This window comes from Nansenia antarctica (genome assembly GCF_963989245.1).
Source record: "Nansenia antarctica genome assembly, chromosome: 4".
Taxonomy (NCBI): Eukaryota; Metazoa; Chordata; class Actinopteri; order Argentiniformes; family Microstomatidae; genus Nansenia; species Nansenia antarctica.
Genome location: NC_137689.1, coordinates 75,349,949 through 75,372,448, shown reverse-complemented (window position 1 = coordinate 75,372,448; position 22,500 = coordinate 75,349,949). Strand labels below are relative to the sequence as shown.

At 50.7% G+C, this 22,500-nt stretch overlaps 1 protein-coding gene across 1 annotated transcript in view; it reads right to left on the bottom strand.

Moving 5' to 3' along the window:
* Positions 1 to 22,500, bottom strand: part of unc13bb (unc-13 homolog Bb (C. elegans)) — a gene marked incomplete at both ends in the record, with an annotated part of 91,328 nt that overhangs the window by 12,869 nt on the left and 55,959 nt on the right. Inside the window, 9 exons of the mRNA XM_080529724.1 lie at positions 7,539 to 7,616; positions 8,016 to 8,093; positions 11,117 to 11,260; positions 11,874 to 11,970; positions 12,453 to 12,579; positions 15,086 to 15,171; positions 17,379 to 17,509; positions 18,898 to 19,035; positions 22,333 to 22,422. Of these exons, the coding sequence (XP_080385850.1) occupies positions 7,539 to 7,616; positions 8,016 to 8,093; positions 11,117 to 11,260; positions 11,874 to 11,970; positions 12,453 to 12,579; positions 15,086 to 15,171; positions 17,379 to 17,509; positions 18,898 to 19,035; positions 22,333 to 22,422 (969 nt within the window). The remainder of the gene's footprint in view (positions 1 to 7,538; positions 7,617 to 8,015; positions 8,094 to 11,116; positions 11,261 to 11,873; positions 11,971 to 12,452; positions 12,580 to 15,085; positions 15,172 to 17,378; positions 17,510 to 18,897; positions 19,036 to 22,332; positions 22,423 to 22,500) is intronic.

Here is a 22,500-nt window from a genome sequence, read left to right as displayed (position 1 = left end):
GAGCTAATAGTAGCTAACCATGTACTAGGGGAGCCAGTGGCGTACCGCAAAATCCCGAGGCCCCCCCACAACGGAGGTTTAAAAAACGTGCGTTTTTTAGAGTCCGATGCGTTATTGACTTTGCGAAATTTCGCAATATGCACTCTACATTCTAAATGCTTGACTTAGCAAAAGGTACAAACAAGTGAGAGCAATAGCCTATAACTAAAACCAAATTGTAGACTACATCAGTAGAATGTATTATAAGTAGAAAAGTACAAGCTTTATTTCTTTTAACAAAGTGTGGTGTGCACAGCAGTGCAATATCTGTAATCATACAATCTGTAGACTCTCCGCTAAGGGTTGCCAGATGGGATTGAGAATTTCCAACCTAACCAATCTAAAAACTGTTAAATCCACCAAAAACCAGCCAATCTGGCAACCCTGTCTCCGCTGCATCAGAGTCTACTTGTTGCGCAAAATAGGTCAGGGTTAGTCAAATCCTTTGTTGGACATCTCGTTTCTTAAGTCCTGGTATATTGTGTCATTTCTTTACTGTTTGCCATCTGGAATACCCAGGGAGACGCAGACAGCAGAAGTAGAATAGAATAGTAGAATAGAAAAAGAAACCGCTATAACCAGCTGAATGATGTACCTGTATGATGCACTGGCAGTCTGTGACAGTGTGTGCACCTGCCCGGAACCTGCCCTTCTGCCTGAGTTTGAGTAAGATGCTGCCCAAATGAATGTTATTGTTTAGTGATGCTGCCCAAATAAATGTTATTGTTTAGTGCCGTACGCTTTCGTGGTATTATATTGTGTGAATTATCATCTGTATGTTGTTTTTCTTTCACTCGACTAACCGCCGAGATAATACTTGAGACATGTAAATATGTTTATATATTTTTTTTTTTTTTAAATATATTTTAAAAAAAGTTTGTATCCGATGTTAGGGGGCCCCCTAGTGGCTGGGGCCCCCCGCCGTGCGTCACTTGCGGGCCCGTCCGCTACGCCACTGAGGGGAGCTAATAGTAGCTAACCATGTACTAGGGGAGCTAATAGTAGCTGAAGAGGCTAATAGTAGCTGAAGAGGCTGCACCCTGGAAAGGCGGCGGGTCCTGATGGGGTGTGCTCGCGGCTGCTGAAGGTCTGTGCAGACCAACTGGCTGAGCCCCTCCAGAAGCTCTTCAACCTGAGTTTACAGTCAGGGACGGTGCCGGTTCTGTGGAAAACATCATGTCTCGTGCCAGTACCCAAAACTGGGCGCCCGGCCGAGCTCAACGACTACAGACCGGTTGCCCTCACTTCACATAGTATGAAGACACTGGAGCGGCTGTTTCTGAGACATCTGAGACCACAGACTGAACATGCACGTGATCCCCTGCAGTTCGGGTACCAGGAAAAAGTTGGTGTGGATGACGCTGTCCTCTACCTCCTCCATCGTGCTTACTCCTACCTGGATGAGCCGGGAAGTCAGGTGAGGATAATGTTCTTTGACTTTTCAAGTGCCTTTAACACCATCCAGCCTCTTCTACTCCGAGAGAAGCTTTCAGATATGGGGGTTGATCCCTCCACTACATCCTGGATCATGGACTACCTCACTGGACGGCCACAGTCAGTCAGGCTGGGGAACTGTGTCTCGGACACAGTAGTGAGCAACACCGGGGCTCCGCAGGGAACTGTGCTGGCTCCCTTCCTGTTCACCCTGTACACATCAGACTTCAAATACAACTCTGAGTCCTGCCACGTACAGAAGTACTCTGACGATACAGCCATAGTGGCGTGCGTGAGGGATGGACGGGAGGGGGAGTACAGGGATCTGATAGGAGCCTTCAGCGTCTGGAGCGAGAGGAATGGTCTGCTCCTCAACCAAACCAAGACCAAGGAGCTAGTTATAGACTTCCGTAGGTCCAAGCCACCTCGGTTGCCCATTAACATCCGGGGCGAGGATATCGAGGTGGTGAAGACCTACAAGTACCTGGGGGCAGGGTGCGAAATAAGGGGGAGCTCGGGGAGCTATAGCTCCCCTAGTGGTGACATGAGCTCCCCTGGAAACATGGTTTGCGAAATTTTGGGGGAGCTCTAAAATATTGATATGATAGCCAAATAAATGCTATTTTGGTCATGGTTTTTCTCAAAGGTGTAAAATAAGGGGAAAATAATAATAAAAATATGTTTTTATGATTCATGAAAAAAAAAGATTCTAGCCTCGAGCCGCTCGGAGCGTGGGGGCGCTGTCTGCAGGCATCCACTACCCACTAACGAGCTTGTTTACTACGTGTGTTAAAAAAAACTGTCACCTGCGCGCGCCATTGTTGAAGAAAAGATGTCGAAAAGAAGAAAGCAACTCACCTTGGGCGATTTCTATCCAAAGAAGTCCAAACAAAACGATGAAGAGGAAAATCCATCTGTAGTTGGTGGTGGTAGCACATCTGTAGCTGCTGGTGGCACATTGGACGTGGGGACTGATGCTGCTACAACAGAGCCGAGAGGAGAGACAGCTAACATTAACTTGGTAGCTAATGCTAACTTGACAGCTAACGTTACTGTGGGGGCTGAAGAGACACATGACAAGCCAAGAGAAGAATCTAACGTGGAAACTAACGTTAGGAAGACAACAAAAAAAGAGGTCGGAGGAGATGAGGAAGAGGATGATGATGATGATGATGATGACCACCCGCTTGTTGCTGGAGATGGGGGGTGCGAAGATGCTGGGGTCCCTCTGGCTGGCTGGACCAAAGAACAGTGGAGTGACTGGACCAGACGTCTCCCGTGGCTGTTCTCAAAGAATAGTTGCTTAGGCTGTACTGTATGCAGGGATGCCAAAAGCCTTCTCCTCACTGATAACGTTGGAACGCACTTGTCAGAAGAGTGGATGAACGGGGACGTAACCAGTAACAGACAGAACAACTTGCGTAAGAAAATCTACAAGCACCGGGATAGTGTGGCGCACAAACGGGCAGTTGAACTGGCAGAAACAAGACAAAAAGAAATAATGCCAAACAGGATTCTCTCTATCAACGCAAAGTTGTTCGAGGAAACATCAATCGCGTTCAGATCCGCCTATATGGTAGCCAAGGAAAGGATGGCTTTTAAAAAACTTCCACCCGTCATGCAGCTCCAAGAGATCAATGGGGCAAAGGTAGGCCCTGTACACAGATCCGATAAATCCTGTGCTGAGATTATTCACCACATTTCACACGAAATGTGCAAAAAGTTTGTTGTTAATGTTAAAAAGGCCCAGTCAAAAATAAGCATCACTATTGATGAGAGCACAGTGCACGGACGTGCGTATATGATTTTATATGTGAGATGTGACGTGACAGGAAAAGGGGATGTGGACAATGTCTATTTAGACCTCACAGAGCTAACGCAGGGCACAGACGCTGAGTCCATCTACAACAGCCTGAGAGAGGCTCTACGTAAAGCAGGTTTTGATGATGAGTTTTTGGCTAATAATCTCATCAGCATAGCCACTGATGGTGCTTCTGTCCTCACGGGCAAAAACAGTGGAGTCATTGCTCGCCTGAAACAGGATTTCCCAAATATACTGTCTGTACATTGCCTTTGCCACCGTGCAGAATTGGCAGTCCATGACGCTCTAAAACTTGTTGCTGGATGTAACCACTTTGAGTTTTTTATTTCAAAACTGTACGCTTTGTATCACCAGTCCGCGAAGAATGCCAGACTACTCGAGGAGGCAGCAAAGGAATTGAACGTGCAGGTTTTGAAAATCGGGCAGATGTTTACCATAAGGTGGGTGGCAAGTAGTTTTAGAACTGTCAAAGCCGTCTGGAACAACTACCCTGCGTTAGCGAGACACTTTAAAACCGCAAGTGAGGATCCGTCTCGCAGTGACATTGAGAGGAAGAAATTCCTTGGGCTCCACAAACGGCTCTCAAACGCTGGATTTGTAGCCGATCTGGCTTGCATGAAAGACATGCTTCGTGAACTGCAGGCCCTGTCACTAAGGTTGCAGCAAAGGGACATAGATATAGTGAGTGCCAGTCGTCAGATTCAGCAGTGCATTGATGTAATTAACGCTATGAAAGTGGGTGGAGGTAAATCAGCACAGAAGGCTGAGGAACGCATGTCACAAGGATTGTTCAAAGGTGTGGAGCTAGTTGAGAGTCTGAGCAGCGGTAAGATTAAAAGGGGTCAATTCTACCAGGCTGTTATCGACAACCTTACGAAGCGAATGCCAGAGTCAGATCTCGTTCATATGCTCAAACCCCTCTACAAGCGCTTTTGGCCACAGGACCGCAACGCACTCATCCTTTATGGAGAAAAAGAAATACGGGCTATTGCGAAAAAACTTGGCGAATCTGCCAGTGAAGCAGTGCAGGAGTTTCGTGACTGGAAGCTGCAAGATGCTGCACCAGGGAAAGTGCTGGAGAAGCTGTCCATAGCAAGCAGAACATACCTGCCCACGTCATCGGAGTGCGAGAGGGGCTTTTCAGCTGTAAATGACACTGACAGTAAGATTCGCAATAGACTGCGTGAACCCAGCCTCTCGTCACTACTTTTTGTGGACCTTAATGGACCTCCATTGGAGAGATTCGATCCAATGCCTTTCGTCACATCTTGGCTTAAATCAGGTCATCGCCTGTCCACATCATGGGCTCCTGGACGTAGAGCAAAGGCAGCTGAACCCAGGCCTCTGTGGTCGCTTCTGTGTTAAGGTAAGACCCGCTTTATATACTTGGCTTCTGCTGTGTTGTAGGCCTATGGATTGCTGTGTTATAATGAGAAGGGCTATGTGCATGGTTGTTGTTAAAGGAGCATAGTCTACTACTTGCTACTGAGATGCTAACCCGACGGATTGTCCGGTTGAGGCGCCGTGCGTCCTAGTTTGATGTGTTGCTGTTGGTTATACAAGATCCGTAGTCGTTGGTTTGCTGCATAATAAACATTTATTGTGTTACTATGTGCCATCAATGGCTTAATCACTGGTACAAACAATAACAAACTTAGCGCCGAAAATCGCACGCGCGCGTTGCGCACGGAAAGCCACCGGCCCCGATTTGGGCTTTTTTTTTTTTGTCGTGGGCTTTTTCCGTGGGCTCCCCCGCACACCGTGATGTAATTCGCACACTGCCTGGGGGTGCATCTGGACGACAAACTGGACTGGTCCACCAACACAGAGGCACTTTATAAGAAGGGCCAGAGCAGGCTGTACTTCTTAAGAAGACTTAGGTCTTTTGAAGTGTGTGGAGAGATGCTGGCCATGTTTTACCAGTCTGTCATGGCCAGCATTCTCTTCTACGCTGCAGTCTGCTGGGGGGGAAACATCACCAAGAGGGATACCGGACGGCTGGACAAGCTCGTAAAAAAGGCGGGTTCAGTGGTGGGAAGGAGCCTGGACTCTCTGGGGACGGTGGTGGAGAGAAGGACTAGGAGTAAGCTGCTGTCCATCAGGGACAACCCCAACCACCCCCTCCATCATGTCCTCGCTGGGCAAACCAGCAGCCGCCGCAGAGGGCGGTTCATTACGATCCGCTCCCGGACGGAGCGATATAAAAAATCATTTATCCCGGCTGCACTAAGACTGTTCAATGGCAACTAAAGTAGCAGCCGGGGTCATGGCTCCTGAATTTGTATTTATTATTTATTTTAATCATCATCATCACTTTTTTTTAGTATTTTAATATAAATAACTATAGCCATCCTTTTAATCCACTTTTATATCAGATCTCACTGTTTTTTATATACTGTACATGGCTGGCCCAGTGTTGTTGTCTGTCCTTTATGTTGTGTTGTGTTGTTATGTGTGGTTTTTAGTGGAGTGGCGTGGCACAATGAATTTCCCCACGGGGATAAATAAAGTATCTATCAATCTATCAATCAATCAATCAATCAATGTACTAGGGGAGCTAATAGTAGCTAACCATGTGCTAGGGGAGCTAATAGTAGCTAACCATGTGCTAGGGGAGCTAACCACATGCTATAAGTCCACAACCTCCACCCACCTTCTTCTCCTCCTCCTCCTCCACCTGTTCATCCACCTTCAGCAGCACAAGGACACAACCTGACTTCAACATTCAGGCTCACAAAGTCTAAAAGCTACGATTCAAATCATGGATATGGACAGTAGCTAACTATGTGCTAGGGGTGCTAATGGTAGCTAACCATGTGCTAGGGGAGCTAATGGTAGCTAACCATGTGCTAGGGGTGCTAATGGTAGCTAACCATGTGCTAGGGAAGCTAACCATGTGCTAGGGTAGCTAATGGTAGCTAACCATGTGCTAGGGGAGCTAATGGTAGCTAACCATGTGCTAGGGGAGCTAATAGTAGCTAACCATGTGCTATGAGTCCACAACCTCGACCTACCTTTGCTTGCTCTGAGACCGTCTGGTGTGAAAAAGACAGAGATACCAGGTCATGATGATAGCAGGTCATGATGATAGCAGGTCATGATGATAGCAGGTCATGGTGATAGCAGGTCATGATGACAGCAGGTCATGATGATAGCAGGTCATGGTGATAGCAGGTCATGATGACAGCAGGTCATGGTGATAGCAGGTCATGGTGATAGCAGGTCATGGTGATAGCAGGTCATGATGATAGCAGGTCATGGTGATAGCAGGTCATGATGTCTACACAGATACCAGGTCGTTGCTTGCTCCAGGCCTACGACCTACTGTCCTTAAGAGCCAAACCCCATTCACACACCAACTGCCATTCCTGAACCACGCAGCGACAGCGTACACCATCAACACTGTAGGAGAGGCTCTCTCTTTCACCTCTCTCTTTTACCACAAGATGAAAGGCAGGAGCCAGACAGAGAGAGAGAGACACAGAGAGAGAGACACAGAGACAGAGAGACAGAGAGAGAGAGAGAGACACAGAGACAGAGAGACAGAGAGAGAGAGAGAGACAGAGAGAGAGAGAGAGACAGAGAGACAGAGACAGAGAGAGAGAGACAGAGAGAGAGAGAGGCCTTATATCTATTATATATTAATTATATATCTATAGATATAGATATATAACTATATATAAGTTATTATTATTATTATTATGATTATGATTATGATTATGATTATTATTATTCAGAGCTGTTCCACACCCAGCCACCAGGTAGCAGCACCCCAGCGTCTGTCTGCTCCCCTGGCTGTGAGGAGGCCTGAGCCTCCGCCTGTAGCCAGGCACACACAGGGGGGTATTCCATCAACGTCGCTAAAGGAAAATAGAGACTTGTTTTTATATGTTTTGCGAGACTTATCAAAAATAGGTTTTCCTTTAGAGACGTTGATGGAATACCCCCCAGGTCTTCATCAGGAGATCCATGGTGGTCTTCAGCACAGCAGAGAGGAGGCACACACACTCTTGCCCCATCACCCTCAGACCCCCCAGCCCCACCCCACCTCCTCTCCAGCCCCACCCCAGCCCCACCCCAGCCCCACCCCAGCCCCACCTCAGCCCCACCCCAGCCCCACCTCAGCCCCACCTCAGCCCCACCTCAACCCCCCTCTGACAGACACCTTTGGTAGTGTAGACGTCCCCCCTCCCTGTGCTGGGCCTCCCCCCTCCCTGTGCTGGGTCTCCCCCCGCCCTCTCACCTGTTTGGCTCCCATGGACTCAAACATCTTCTCCAGCTGGATACGCAGCTGCTGCACGTTGTTCAACAGGACGCACGGCTGTGAGGGGGGGAGGAGAAACAGAGGCATATCATTTAGAGGTTGCACGCACGCACGCGCATGCACACAAACAATTTAGAGGTTTAACGCACCCCCCCCCACACACACACACACACACACCCCAATAATAAATAATTTTGCCATTTAGCAGACGCTTTTAATCCAAAGCGATTTACAATTACGAATTACAGGGACATTCCCCCTGGAGTAACTGAGGGCTAAGTGCCTTACCCAAGGGCACACTAGCAGTGGTGTGGTTTCAGGCGGGATTTGAACTCACAACCTTCTGATCACAAGTCCAACTCACTATCCACTAGACCACCACTACACCCCCCCCCCCCCCCCCCACACACACACACACACACACACACACACACACACACAGTGCTGCAGACTTACGATCTTCTCCTTGTGGCAGTAGGAGGTGAAGCTCTGGGTCAGGATGGAGCTGTACCTCAGCAGCACCTTGGAGATGGTCTGGAGAGGAGAGGGTCACCATGGTTACACTACCAGACTGGTCACCATGGTTACACTACCAGACTGGTCACCATGGTTACAGTACCAGACTGGTCACCGTGGTTACACTACCAGACTGGTCACCATGGTTACACTACCAGACTGGTCACCGTGGTTACAGTACCAGACTGGTCACCGTGGTTACAGTACCAGACTGGTCACCGTGGTTACAGTACCAGACTGGTCACCATGGTTACACTACCAGACTGGTCACCATGGTTACAGTACCAGACTAATCACCATGGTTACAGTCTGAACTTCATCTGAAACACATCTCATCCCGCTGATTCAATCTCTGTCAACGCTCATACAGCTGCTACCAGGCTACTGTGAACACCATTTTAGCAATAGTTTTGTACTAAACACTAGAACAGCCACGAGTAAAAAAAAAAAAAAAAACGTTATATCTTTGCACTCGATAAAAATTCAGGACCCTCCTTTCATGACTTTTCCTAGATATATGCGTTCTACCACCCAGTATCCTTACATGTTCAACATCACATCAAAATCCCATCAGGATAAGGTTAGTGTGAGATCCTCAACTATATGACTCTATTCCCTCTGAGGCAGAGAAACAGTCTCTGAGCCCAGCCCCAGGCCGGAGAGAGAAGGAGCAGGTTATTATTAATTATATTAAATGAGAACATATCGAATTCCTTTCTGATAAGGTGGACGTCCCCCTAGACAACGCCCACGGCTGCTGTTATTGACAGGCAGTTTCCTGATAGCGGAGAAGTCTAAAATAAGACACAGCGCTGAGGGTTTCTGGGAGAGGGCAGCGCGTCTGTTCTGAGGAGGCTAGACTGGCATGATGTCATAATCACTTTCTACTTTAATCACAATCAGAAGGTCTGTTATTACATCCATGTACGGATACAAGGAGTAACATCCTTGGGTTCAGGTTCAATTAGGCCTTGGCATTGCAGTAGAAATACCAGATCAAAATCAATAATATAATAATAATAATAATATCAACTTTTTATTTATAGTGCTTTTCCTGCAAACGTTGCAGCTCAAAGTGCTCCAATCATTATATAATCATCATTTAATTATTTAGTCATTTAAAGGCAATATTAAAAAGATGGGTTTTTAGTCTTGACTTGAACATAATTATGTGCTGAGGTTGCATCTCTAATGTAAACTGGCAGTGAGACACAATCTGGAGCATAAAATGAGAATGCAGCCTCACCAAATCTCTTCTTTTGTACACGTGGTACACAGAGAAAACCAGCGTCAGAAGACCTGAGAGCTCTATTCATAGCTTTCATCTGACGTCACAGCATAGTGGAAACGCCCACCTGACGGGCAAAAGGCACTTTTTGCGGGCAAAACCCACGGGCAAAACCCACTTTTTGCGGGTTAATAACTTTGATTTCCCGTGGGTTAGGAAAATAATTCCAACGTGTCCGGAAAGAGGAGAAGCCAGGGAATCGAAAAGTTTTTGAATGGAGTCGATCCTCCACTCCTATCACCGTGGACACAGGAGCGAATTCCCGGGTAGAAATATCCCCTCGACCCGCTGTCAGCGGGAGTTCCGTCCAGCAGCGGTAGAACTCCCGAACGCCCGGTTGATCGAGTTTCGTATTAAAAGTATATCTTCTCGGGGTGTCAGCGAGGTGGTTAAGGGCTCAAAATGACCGTATACTGATGGTGAATTTAGCAATAATAGTATTGTATTTGTACCACCTCCATAACCGGTGTTATTCACGGAGAAAGCCGGTCAAGGACGCACCTTTTGCGGGTTAATAACTTTGATTCTCCGGGGGTTAGGAAAATAATTCCAACGTGTCTGGATAGAGGAGAAGACATGGAATCGAAAAGTTTTTGAATGGAGTCGATCCTCCACTCCTATCACCGTGGACACAGCAAGGAGCGAATTCCCGGGTAGAAATATCCCCTCGACCCGCTGTCAGCGGAAGTTCCGTCCGGCAGCGGTAGAACTCCCGAACGCCCGGTTGATCGAGTTTCGTATTAAAAGTATATCTTCTCGGGGTGTCAGCGAGGTGGTTAAGGGCTCAAAATGACCGTATACTGATGGTGAATTTAGCAATAATAGTCTTGTATTTGTACCACCTCCATAACCGGTGTTATTCACGGAGAAAGCCGGTCAAGGACGCACCTTTTGCGGGTTAATAACTTTGATTCTCCGGGGGTTAGGAAAATAATTCCAACGTGTCCGGATAGAGGAGAAGACATGAAATCCAAACGTTTTTGAATGGAGTCGATCCTCCACTCCTATCACCGTCGTGTATCTTGATAGTTCTTCGAAGATGGGTGAGGTGGTCTAAATAGTAGGCAGCCGGTAAATCGCCATGTTGAGCGATGTTGCTATGATACTTTTTGCCCGTCAGGTTGGTGGTTGCTAGGGAAGAAACCACGTGACTGAAAGCTATGAATTGGGCTGATATGCTAGCAGAAGACCTGAGAGCTCTATTGGGCTGATATGCTAGCAGAAGACCTGAGAGCTCTATTGGGCTGATATGCTAGCAGAAGACATGAGAGCTCTATTGGGCTGATATGCTAGCAAAATAATAGTACTTAATAATACTTTAATACAATCGGGGAAGGTCCTGCATTAGTGCAGCAGAATCCAGCGGGAGGAGGGGAGAGAGAGGGGGATGAGGGGGAGGAGGAGGAGGGGGCGGGGGGGTACGTTACCTTGGCGAAGCGCCGGCTGTAGAGGGCCATGACCTTGGGGTCAGAGAGGGGGAGGAGGACGAGGAGGAGGACGAGGTGGAAGGGGAGAAGGGGGAGGAGGAGGGGGCGGGGGGGTCCGTTACCTTGGCGAAGCGTCGGCTGTAGAGGGCCATGACCTTGGGGTCAGAGAGGGGGAGGAGGGCGAGGAGGAGGGGGAGGAGGAGGAGGGGGGGGGGTGTGTGTTACCTTGGCGAAGCGCCGGCTGTAGAGGGCCATGACCTTGGGGTCAGAGAGGGGGAGGAGGGCGAGGAGGAGGGGGAGGAGGAGGGGGAGGGGGGGTGTGTTACCTTGGCGAAGCGCCGGCTGTAGAGGGCCATGACCTTGGGGTCGGGACAGTCCAGCTTCTTGATGATCTCGAAGCTCTGGTTGAGCTGTGTGAACACGTCCACCACGCTGCAGGAGAACAGGGCGTGCTCCGACGTCTGCTGGAACTGAGGAGAGAGACCACACACACCGTCATCTTCTTCATCATCATCATCACCACCATCATCATCACCACCATCACCACCATCATCATCATCACCACCATCAGCACCACTAACATCATCATCATCATCACCATCATCATCATCACCACCATCATCACCATCACCACCATCACCATCATCATATTCATCATCACCACCATCATCATCATCATCACCACCATCATCATCACCATCATCACCACCATCAGCACCACTATCATCATCATCATCACCATCATCATCATCATCATCACCATCACCATCATCATCATCATCACCACCATCATCATCACCACCATCACCACCATCATCATCACCACCATCATCATCACCACCATCAGCACCACTATCATCATCATCATCACCATCATCACCATCACCATCACCATCTTCATCATCATCATCATCACCACCATCACCATCATCATATTCATCATCACCACCATCATCATCATCATCAGCAAACGCTTTATGTTTGCTTGTATATTGTTGTTTTTTATGTCCTATGCACCAACCTCACCAAGTCAATGTCCTCTATGTGCAAATATACTTGGTAATAAAAATCACAGCAACTCACTCCATCCTTCTTGTCTCTCTCCAGCGCGGCGTGCATGAACTCCATGGAGACATCCTCATTCTCATCCAGCCACTGCAGCACAAACTGCAGGAACCACCTGGACACACACACACAGAGTTACACAACTGTAGAACCACCTAGACACACACACAGAGTTACACAACTGTAGAACCACCGAGACACACACAGAGGGGTTAGGGTCAGGGGTCATACTTACGAGGGGTAGCCTGGGACCAGGCCGGTGTAGCTGGGTCAGGGTCAGGGGTCATACTTACGAGGGGTAGTCTGGGTCAGGGTCAGGGGTCATACTTACGAGGGGTAGTCTGGGTCAGGGTCAGGGGTCATACTTACGAGGGGTAGTCTGGGTCAGGGTCAGGGGTCATACTTACAAGGGGTAGTCTGGGTCAGGGTCAGGGGTCATACTTACGAGGGGTAGTCTGGGTCAGGGTCAGGGGTCATACTTACGAGGGGTAGTCTGGGTCAGGGTCAGGGGTCATACTTACGAGGGGTAGTCTGGGTCAGGGTCAGGGGTCATACTTACGAGGGGTAGTCTGGGTCAGGGTCAGGGGTCATACTTACGAGGGGTAGTCAGGGATCAGGCCGGTGTAGCTGGGCAGGTCCTTCACGTACTCGTTGTGGAGCCACTTCACCTTGAAGTGCAGGTTCATGTAGTCTGCACTCTTACACTGACGGTGCTTCTCGTGCTCTGAGGACACACACACACACACACACACACACACAACACACACACACCGCAGAGGGTGAGGGGGAGAGGGGGTGTGTGTGTGGGTGTGAGAGTGTGTGTGTGTGTGTGTGTGTGCGTGTGAGCATGCATACATTGCATGCTCTGTGGACACACAACAAACACCACAGAGTGTGTGTGAGCGCGTGTGTGTGTGAGTATGCATGTATGTAGTGTACAATATGAGTCTGACTGCTGCAGTAGGTGTCTGTCTCTCTCTCTCTCTCTCTCTCTCTAGTTAAGAGAAAGGCCTTCATTTCAGGTGAAGACAGGTGCAGGGGTAACTGTAGCACGCCCAATTGCCTAGCATCAACAGCTACAAACACACACGCTCACTTATTCATCCTCAAGTACACACGCACCAAGAAGAAGCAGTCAGCTACCCTGAGTAACCTTAGTAACCCTGAGTAACCATGGTAACCATAGTAACCGTGAGTAACCCTTAGTTGTGCCTGGTGCTTGGTGACAGAGCACAGCCTGATAGACGGGAGGGACAGGCCCTGGACAGTGTTGAGGAGGCAGGACAGGACAGGACGGGGGGGGGGCAGGGTGGGTGGTTGGTGCCCGGGGGTGGTGGGGGGAGGGTCCCAGGGGGAGGGGGGTTAACCCGGGGGGGGGCAGGTCCCAGGGGGGTGGTTGGTGGGGGGTGGTTTGGGGGCCCAGAGGGGTGTTTGGGGGGGGGTGGTTGGGGTTGGGTGGTTAACCCGGGGGGGGGCAGGGTGGGTGGTTGGTGCCCGGGGGTGGGGGGGGGAGGGTCCCAGGGGGGTGGTTAACCCGGGGGGGGGGCCCAGAGGGGTGTTTGGGGGGGGGGGGGGTGGTTAACCCGGGGGGGGTTGGGTGGTTAACCCGGGGGGGGGGCCCCAGGGTGGTGGTTGGTGCCCGGGGGTGGGGGGGGAGGGTCCCAGGGGGGTGGTTGGTGCCCGGGGGTGGTGGGGGGAGGGGGGTTATCCCGGGGGGGGGGTTGATGCTCTTACCAGCATAGAAGGTCTGTCCACGGCGTGTGAACATGGAGGGGGCTACAGAGACCCACCAGAGCACCAGAGGGATGGAGAGAAAAGAAAAAAAAGATAAAGAGAGAAGAGAAGGAAAAAGAAAAGAAACAAAGGTAATGGAGACACAGACACACAGACAGCAGGGAGAGGAGGGCAGCAACACCACTGTATTACCATGGTAACAGCTATAGTAATGTACACTACTGTATTACCATGGTAACAGCTATAGTAATGTACACCACTGTATTACCATGGTAACAGCTATAGTAATGTACACCACTGTATTACCATGGTAACAGCTATAGTAATGTACACCACTGTATTACCATGGTAACAGCTATAGTAATGAACACCACTGTATTACTGCTGGACGACACAACTTGTTTTACTAATAACCAGCAGCTTGGGAGGGAGGCGGAGGGTCTTATACTAGAGGCCTCTACTCTTAACTACAGTATACCAGGTGAGGCCAGGGGAGGCTAGGGGAGGCCAGGGGAGGTAGAAATCACTACAGTATATCCCAGGGGAGGCCAGGGGAGGCCAGGGGAGCCTAGGGGAGGCCAGGGGAGGCTAGGGGAGACCAGGGGAGGCTAGGGGAGGCCAGGGGAGGCTAGGGGAGGCCAGGGGAGGCCAGGGGAGACCAGGGGAGGCTAGGGGAGGCTAGGGGAGGCCAGGGGAGACCAGGGGAGGCTAGGGGAGACCAGGGGAGACCAGAGGAGGTCTGGGGAGGCCAGGGGAGGCTATGGGAGACTAGGGGAGGCCAGGGGAGGCTAGGGGAGGCTAGGGGAGGCCAGGGGAGGCTAGGGGAGGCCAGGGGAGGTAATCACTACAGTCTCTTACCCCGGAGCCACTGGTAGTGATCAAGGTTATCCATGACTGAAACACAGACCAGATCAAATGAGAAGATGAGACAGGAGGAAGGTCAGAGAGAGGGGGAGGAGAGGAGGAGAGGGGAGAGAGGGGGAGAGAGGGAGAGCAGGAGAGAGGGGGAGGAGAGAGGGGGAGGAGAGGAGGAGGAGAGGAGGAGAGATGGGGAGGAGAGGAGAGGAGGAGAGAGGGGGAGGAGAGAGGGGGAGGAGAGGAGGAGAGAGGGGGAGGATGGGAGGACAGAGGGGGAGGAGAGGAGGAGAGGAGGAGAGAGGGGGAGGAGGAGAGAGAGAGGGGGAGGAGAGGAGAGAGAGCACACATGCACGCACACACACACACACACACACACACACACACACACACACACTCACACTCACACTCACACTCACACTCACACAGGTTGCCATAGCTATGAGCCTAGTTTGCCATGTCTACAGGTGTGTTATGATGAGAGCTTAAAGTCCCTAAAGCCACCCAGACTGTGCTGAGATGTGATTGGATCCTGGGTGGTTCACCCCAGACTGAGCGGAGCTGTGATTGGCTCCTGGGTGGTTCGCCCCAGACTGAGCTGGGCTGTGATTGGCTGCTGGGCGGTTGCCGTGGTGACTCACCCTCCATGGCGTACTTCATGTCCTGGGCGAACAGCGACCACATGACGTCAGCACACAGTCTGCCCACGTTCAGCTCCTGAGGAAACCTGGGGGGGGGGGGGGGGGGGGGAGAAGGGGTAGGAGCAGAGAGCATTAAGTGATTTGTTTTCCTTTTTTGGTGGTTAAAACCCTTTTTGTTTGACTTTGTGACAGGGGTGTGTGTGTGTGTGTGTGTGTGTGTGTGTGTGTGTGTGTGTGTGTGTGTGTACTGACTGGTTCAGGACAGGTGTGTGTGTGTGTACTGACTGGTTCAGGACAGGTGTGTGTGTGTGTGTGTGTGTGTGTGTGTGTGTGTGTGTACTGACTGGTTCAGGACAGGTGTGTGTGTGTGTGTGTGTGTGTGTGTGTGTGTGTGTGTGTCTGGGTTTCCGTTAACCGGCAATTACCGGTCTTTGTCCGGTAAAATTTGGTGAAGTCCGACAAATTGAAAAGTCGTCGGACATATTGTCCGGTGAAAATAATTCCCTTTGAATACAATTCGCTAAAACTGGCTGGGTGCGTTCGTAAATACGCTCTGGAAATCCGATCAGCACTCGCGGAACGCCTCTCGTCCAATCGAACGACTCGGTCGCTCTGTGACATCGAAGCCAGCGTGCGCTCCGGCGCTCTCAGAGCGTGTTTACGAACGCACCCCTAGAAGTTTCCAGCCAGCTAGCTGAAGCTGCTACACACACCAGAGCCATGGCGACCGAACGGCAAGTTAAACAACATACTATAAAAGTGACATTGTTTTACTCATACGTTTGTTGTCATTCGGCGGTGCTAATAGTCGCTTTCTTTTTTAATTTATTTAATTTATTTTATTTTAGCAGTTTCCCCGAAAGTTAAGTGTTTGTTTTTATATCACTATTTGCACTTCTGGTTAGATGCTAAACTGCATTTTGTTGTCTGGTACTTGTACTCTGCAATGACAATAAAGTTGAATCTCACCTAATCTAATCTAATCTAATCTAAAATAATCTAAAATAATCCCATCACTATTACTCCCTATTTTCATCAGTGTTTCAATCCTTGAATCTGTGATGGAAATCAAGCAAAGCCACTTCAAGTCTCCCCACCACTGACAGCGCTGGGTGTGCCTTTCCTTACACTCTCGGTTATTCCCTGTGGATTTAAAAAACGGTGTTTTGGTTTCTATAATGTGGTCTATTCTCAGTGTTGACGAGCAGCTCAGGGGGCTTTGAGATGGCTAACAGCTAATTAAAGGAGTAATTCCACTCAAAAGGGTAGAAGTAAGCTGACTGTCTGTCTGTCTGTCTGTCTGTCTGTGTGCTGGACTACCTATGACTTCCATGGTACCTGGGAACGCGTTGTCGGAGAGAAACGCCCTCTGTACAAAGGACCTACTGACCAAAATCCCTGTTCCCCGTAGCCTACATGCTTGCACCGTTACTGTTCAATAAAATGTTATACATCTAGACATTGTGGTATTTCTTTATATACGTATCCCAGACTGCCTATCAATTGTTTCTCAATAAACAGTTATGTTCTTCCCATTGTCATACTCCCGAGCTAAACGAAATGCCTTCCCAACCAGCGAGACTTATAGAAATGACGTTGTTTTATTGATAAAAAATAAAAAAAAAGGGTAAAACTGTAAAGAGAAAATAGAAAACTCACATTAATCCCAAACAATTTAACAAACTTCAGTTAACGTAATGTGGAGTCCGTTCATTGATCGATGCTGTCTGTTCAGTTCCCAGTGAGGCGAACGTTCAGCGCTGGACCCGTTCAGCGCTGGATTTGACGCATGGCATAGCGCGCATGCGTCAAATCATGTTATATTATTATATATTATATAGCTCGCATCTAATCGTATCGGATGAGAAATAGACATTAAATGGCATATATAGGCCGCTACACAACAGTAATCACCGCGACAAACAGCTATATTAGATTTGGAAAAAAAAAAATATGATTTTGATTTTTTTTTTAAATTATTATATTTTAATATGATGACCGGAATATATCACGTTTGTCCGGTAAATCGAATTCTTCCCGGACACGATGTCCGACGGCAAATTTTTCTAACGGAAACCCTGGTGTGTGTGTGTGTTTGTACTGACTGGTTGAGGACCGGTGTGTAGGAGGTGTGTGTGTGTGTGTGTGTACTGACTGGTTGAGGACCGGGGTGTAGGAGGTGTGTGTGTGTGTGTGTGTGTGTGTGCGTGTGTACTGACTGGTTGAGGACCGGGGTGTAGGAGGTGTGTGTGTGTGTGTGTGTGTGTGTGTGTGTGTGTGTGTGTGTACTGACTGGTTGAGGACCGGGGTGTAGGAGGAGCGGTCCTCCTCTATGATGGAGACGATGAGGGTGATGAGCTTGGGCCAGAAGTCCAGGTTGTTGATGCTGGGGCCCGGCTCCTCCAGAGGAACCTCCTCCTTGTTCTGGACCAGGACACAGCAGAACACAGCCCGTCAGAACCCAGCAGAACACAGCCCGTCAGAACCCAGCAGAACACAGCCCGTCAGAACACAGCAGAACACAGCCCGTCAGGACCCAGCAGAACACAGCCCGTCAGAACCCAGCAGCACACAGCCCGTCAGAACCCAGCAGCACACAGCCCGTCAGAACCCAGCAGAACACAGCCCGTCAGAACCCAGCAGAACACAGCCCGTCAGGACACAGCAGAACACAGCCCGTCAGAACACAGCAGAACACAGCCCGTCAGAACACAGCAGAACACAGCCCGTCAGAACACAGCAGAACACAGCCCGTCAGGACCCAGCAGAACACAGCCCGTCAGGACACAGCAGAACACAGCCCGTCAGAACCCAGCAGAACACAGCCCGTCAGAACCCAGCAGAACACAGCCCGTCAGAACCCAGCAGAACACAGCCCGTCAGAACCCAGCAGAACACAGCCCGTCAGAACCCAGCAGAACACAGCCCGTCAGGACCCAGCAGAACACAGCCCGTCAGAACACAGCAGAACACAACCCGTCAGGACCCAGCAGAACACAGCCCGTCAGAACACAGCAGAACACAGCCCGTCAGAACCCAGCAGAACACAGCCCGTCAGAACCCAGCAGAACACAGCCCGTCAGAACCCAGCAGAACACAGCCCGTCAGAACCCAGCAGAACACAGCCCGTCAGAACCCAGCAGAACACAGCCCGTCAGAACCCAGCAGAACACAGCCCGTCAGAACCCAGCAGAACACAGCCCGTCAGAACCCAGCAGAACACAGCCCGTCAGAACCCAGCAGAACACAGCCCGTCAGAACCCAGCAGAACACAGCCCGTCAGGACCCAGCAGAACACAGCCCGTCAGAACACAGCAGAACACAGCCCGTCAGAAAACACAACATATCCTCCCGACACCCAAAACATCCTGGATGGACCTGGGGGGTATTCCAGCAACGTCGTTAAACTGACTCACCAGGTCCAGAGGCTGGTACTGGCTCACCAGGTCCAGAGGCTGGTACTGACTCACCAGGTCCAGAGGCTGGTACTGACTCACCAGGTCCAGAGGCTGGTACTGACTCACCAGGTCCAGAGGCGGGTACTGACTCACCAGGTCCAGAGACTGGTACTGACTCACCAGGTCCAGAGGCTGGTACTGACTCACCAGGTCCAGAGGCTGGTACTGACTCACCAGGTCCAGAGGCTGGTACTGGTACTGACTCACCAGGTCCAGAGGCTGGTACTGACTCACCAGGTCCAGAGGCTGGTACTGGTACTGACTCACCAGGTCCAGAGGCTGGTACTGACTCACCAGGTCCAGAGGCTGGTACTGACTCACCAGGTCCAGAGGCTGGTACTGGTACTGACTCACCAGGTCCAGAGGCTGGTACTGGCGGCTGTAGAGCTCCTGGCAGTTGTCGAAGATATAGTGGTAGGTGGACTTGAGGCAGGCCTTCACACAGTCCCTCACCACCTGGCTGGCCCGCGGAGGGCTCTGCAGCTCCTGGACCTGACCACCAGAGGGAGAGAGAGAGGGGGGGAGGGGGAGAGAGAGGGAGGGAGGGAGGGAGAGGGAGGGGGAGAGAGAGAGAGGGAGGGAGGGAGAGGGAGAGAGAGAGAGAGAGAGGGAGAGAGGGAGGGGGGGGAGAGAGGGAGGGGGGGGAGAGAGACAGACAGAGAGAGGAAGGGGGAGAGAGAGACAGAGAGAGAGAGGAAGGGAGCGAGAGGGAGGGAGAGAGAGAGGAAGGGGAAGAGCGAGACAAAGAGAAGAGAGAGAGAGAGAGAGAGAGAGAGAGAGAGAGAGAGAGAGAGAGAGAGAGAGAGAGAGAGAGAGAGAGGGAGGATTTAACCACCACTTTATCAAGTCATAAGTCACACGTTCTGTATGTTCTCGGGGAGTGAGGGCAGGGACAAGTTTCAAGTTTTATTGTTACGTCACATTATACGAGTGTAAGAGACGGTAAAATTCTTAGGCTTCGGTTCCTGACATTGCAGCACAAGACAGTAAGGCACTAGGCATAATTCAAGATAATAAAAAAAAAGTGACAATAGTACAGCAGCATCCAGACGATGCGTAGAGACTCCTGCAGTGGGCCACCAGGCGGTGGGGTACAGACCTTCTAACAGACCGTGGGGGTACAGACCATCTAACAGACTGTGGGGTACAGACCTTCTAACAGGCCGTGGGGGTACAGACCTTCTAACAGACTGTGGGGGTACAGACCTTCTAACAGACCGTGGGGGTACAGACCTTCTAACAGACTGTGGAGGTACAGACCTTCTAACAGACTGTGGGGTACAGACCTTCTAACAGACCGTGGGGGTACAGACCTTCTAACAGACCGTGGGGGTACAGACCTTCTAACAGACCGTGGGGGTACAGACCTTCTAACAGACCGTGGGGGTACAGACCTTCTAACAGACCGTGAGGTACAGACCTTCTAACAGACCGTGGGGGTACAGACCTTCTAACAGACCGTGGGGGTACAGACCTTCTAACAGACTGTGGGGTACAGACCTTCTAACAGACTGTGGGGGTACAGACCTTCTAACAGACTGTGGGGGTACAGACCTTCTAACAGACCGTGGGGGTACAGACCTTCTAACAGACCGTGGGGGTACAGACCTTCTAACAGACCGTGGGGGTACAGACCTTCTAACAGACCGTGGGGGTACAGACCTTCTAACAGACCGTGGGGTACAGGCCGTGGGGTACAGGCTGTGGGGTACAGACCTTCTAACAGACCGTGGGGGTACAGACCTTCTAACAGGCCGTGGGGGTACAGACCTTCTAACAGGCCGTGGGGGTACAGACCTTCTAACAGACTGTGAGGTACAGACCTTCTAACAGACCGTGGGGGTACAGACCTTCTAACAGACTGTGGGGGTACAGACCTTCTAACAGACCGTGGGGGTACAGACCTTCTAACAGACTGTGGGGGTACAGACCTTCTAACAGGTGGTGGGGTACAGACCTTCTAACAGACCGTGGGGGTACAGACCTTCTAACAGACTGTGGGGTACAGACCTTCTAACAGACCGTGGGGGTACAGACCTTCTAACAGGCTGTGGGGTACAGGCTGTGGGGTACAGACCTTCTAACAGGCCGTGGGGGTACAGACCTTCTAACAGACCGTGGGGGTACAGACCTTCTAACAGGCCGTGGGGGTACAGACCTTCTAACAGGCGGTGGGGTACAGACCTTCTAACAGGCCGTGGGGGTACAGACCTTCTAACAGACTGTGGGGTACAGACCTTCTAACAGGCCGTGGGGGTACAGACCTTCTAACAGACCGTGGGGGTACAGACCTTCTAACAGACTGTGGGGTACAGACCTTCTAACAGACCGTGGGGGTACAGACCTTCTAACAGACTGTGGGGGTACAGACCTTCTAACAGACTGTGAGGGTACAGACCTTCTAACAGACTGTGGGGGTACAGACCTTCTAACAGACTGTGGGGTACAGACCTTCTAACAGACCGTGGGGGTACAGACCTTCTAACAGACCGTGGGGGTACAGACATTCTAACAGACTGTGAGGTACAGACCTTCTAACAGGCCGTGGGGGTACAGACCTTCTAACAGACCGTGGGGGTACAGACCTTCTAACAGACCGTGGGGGTACAGACCTTCTAACAGACCGTGGGGGTACAGACCTTCTAACAGACTGTGGGGGTACAGACCTTCTAACAGACTGTGGGGTACAGACCTTCTAATAGACCGTGGGGGTACAGACCTTCTAACAGACCGTGGGGGTACAGACCTTCTAACAGACTGTGGGGTACAGACCTTCTAACAGACTGTGGGGGTACAGACCTTCTAACAGACCGTGGGGGTACAGACCTTCTAACAGACTGTGGGGTACAGACCTTCTAACAGACTGTGAGGGTACAGACCTTCTAGCAGACTGTAGGGTACAGACCTTCTAACAGACCGTGGGGGTACAGACCTTCTAACAGACCGAGGGGGTACAGACCTTCTAACAGGCCGTGGGGGTACAGACCTTCTAACAGACTATGGGGGTACAGACCTTCTAACAGACTGTGGGGGTACAGACCTTCTAACAGACCGTGGGGGTACAGACCTTCTAACAGACCGTGGGGGTACAGACCTTCTAACAGACTGTGGGGTACAGACCTTCTAACAGACCGTGGGGGTACAGACCTTCTAACAGACCGTGGGGGTACAGACCTTCTAACAGACCGTGGGGGTACAGACCTTCTAACAGACTGTGGGGTACAGACCTTCTAACAGGCCGTGGGGGTACAGACCTTCTAACAGGCCGTGGGGGTACAGACCTTCTAACAGACTGTGGGGGTACAGACCTTCTAACAGACTGTGGGGTACAGACCTTCTAACAGACCGTGGGGGTACAGACCTTCTAACAGGCTGTGGGGGTACAGACCTTCTAACAGACTGTGAGGTACAGACCTTCTAACAGACCGTGGGGGTACAGACCTTCTAACAGACTGTGGGGTACAGGCCGTGGGGTACAGGCTGTGGGGTACAGACCTTCTAACAGACTGTGGGGTACAGGCCGTGGGGTACAGGCTGTGAGGTACAGACCTTCTAACAGACTGTGGGGTACAGACCTTCTAACAGACTGTGGGGGTACAGACCTTCTAACAGACCGTGGGGGTACAGACCTTCTAACAGACTGTGGGGTACAGACCTTCTAACAGGCCGTGGGGGTACAGACCTTCTAACAGACCGTGGGGGTACAGACCTTCTAACAGGCCGTGGGGTACAGACCTTCTAACAGACTGTGGGGTACAGGCTGTGGGGTAGAGGCTGTGGGGTACAGACCTTCATCCTGAAGAAGGTGATGCTGGTCAGCAGGTCCACGGTGGACTTCAGGTCCTGGAGACGCTCCTTGCTGCTGGCCGGGAAGTTGTTCTGAGGGAATGATATCACATGACATTAACATGACATTAACATTAACATTACATTAACATGACATAAACATGACATTAA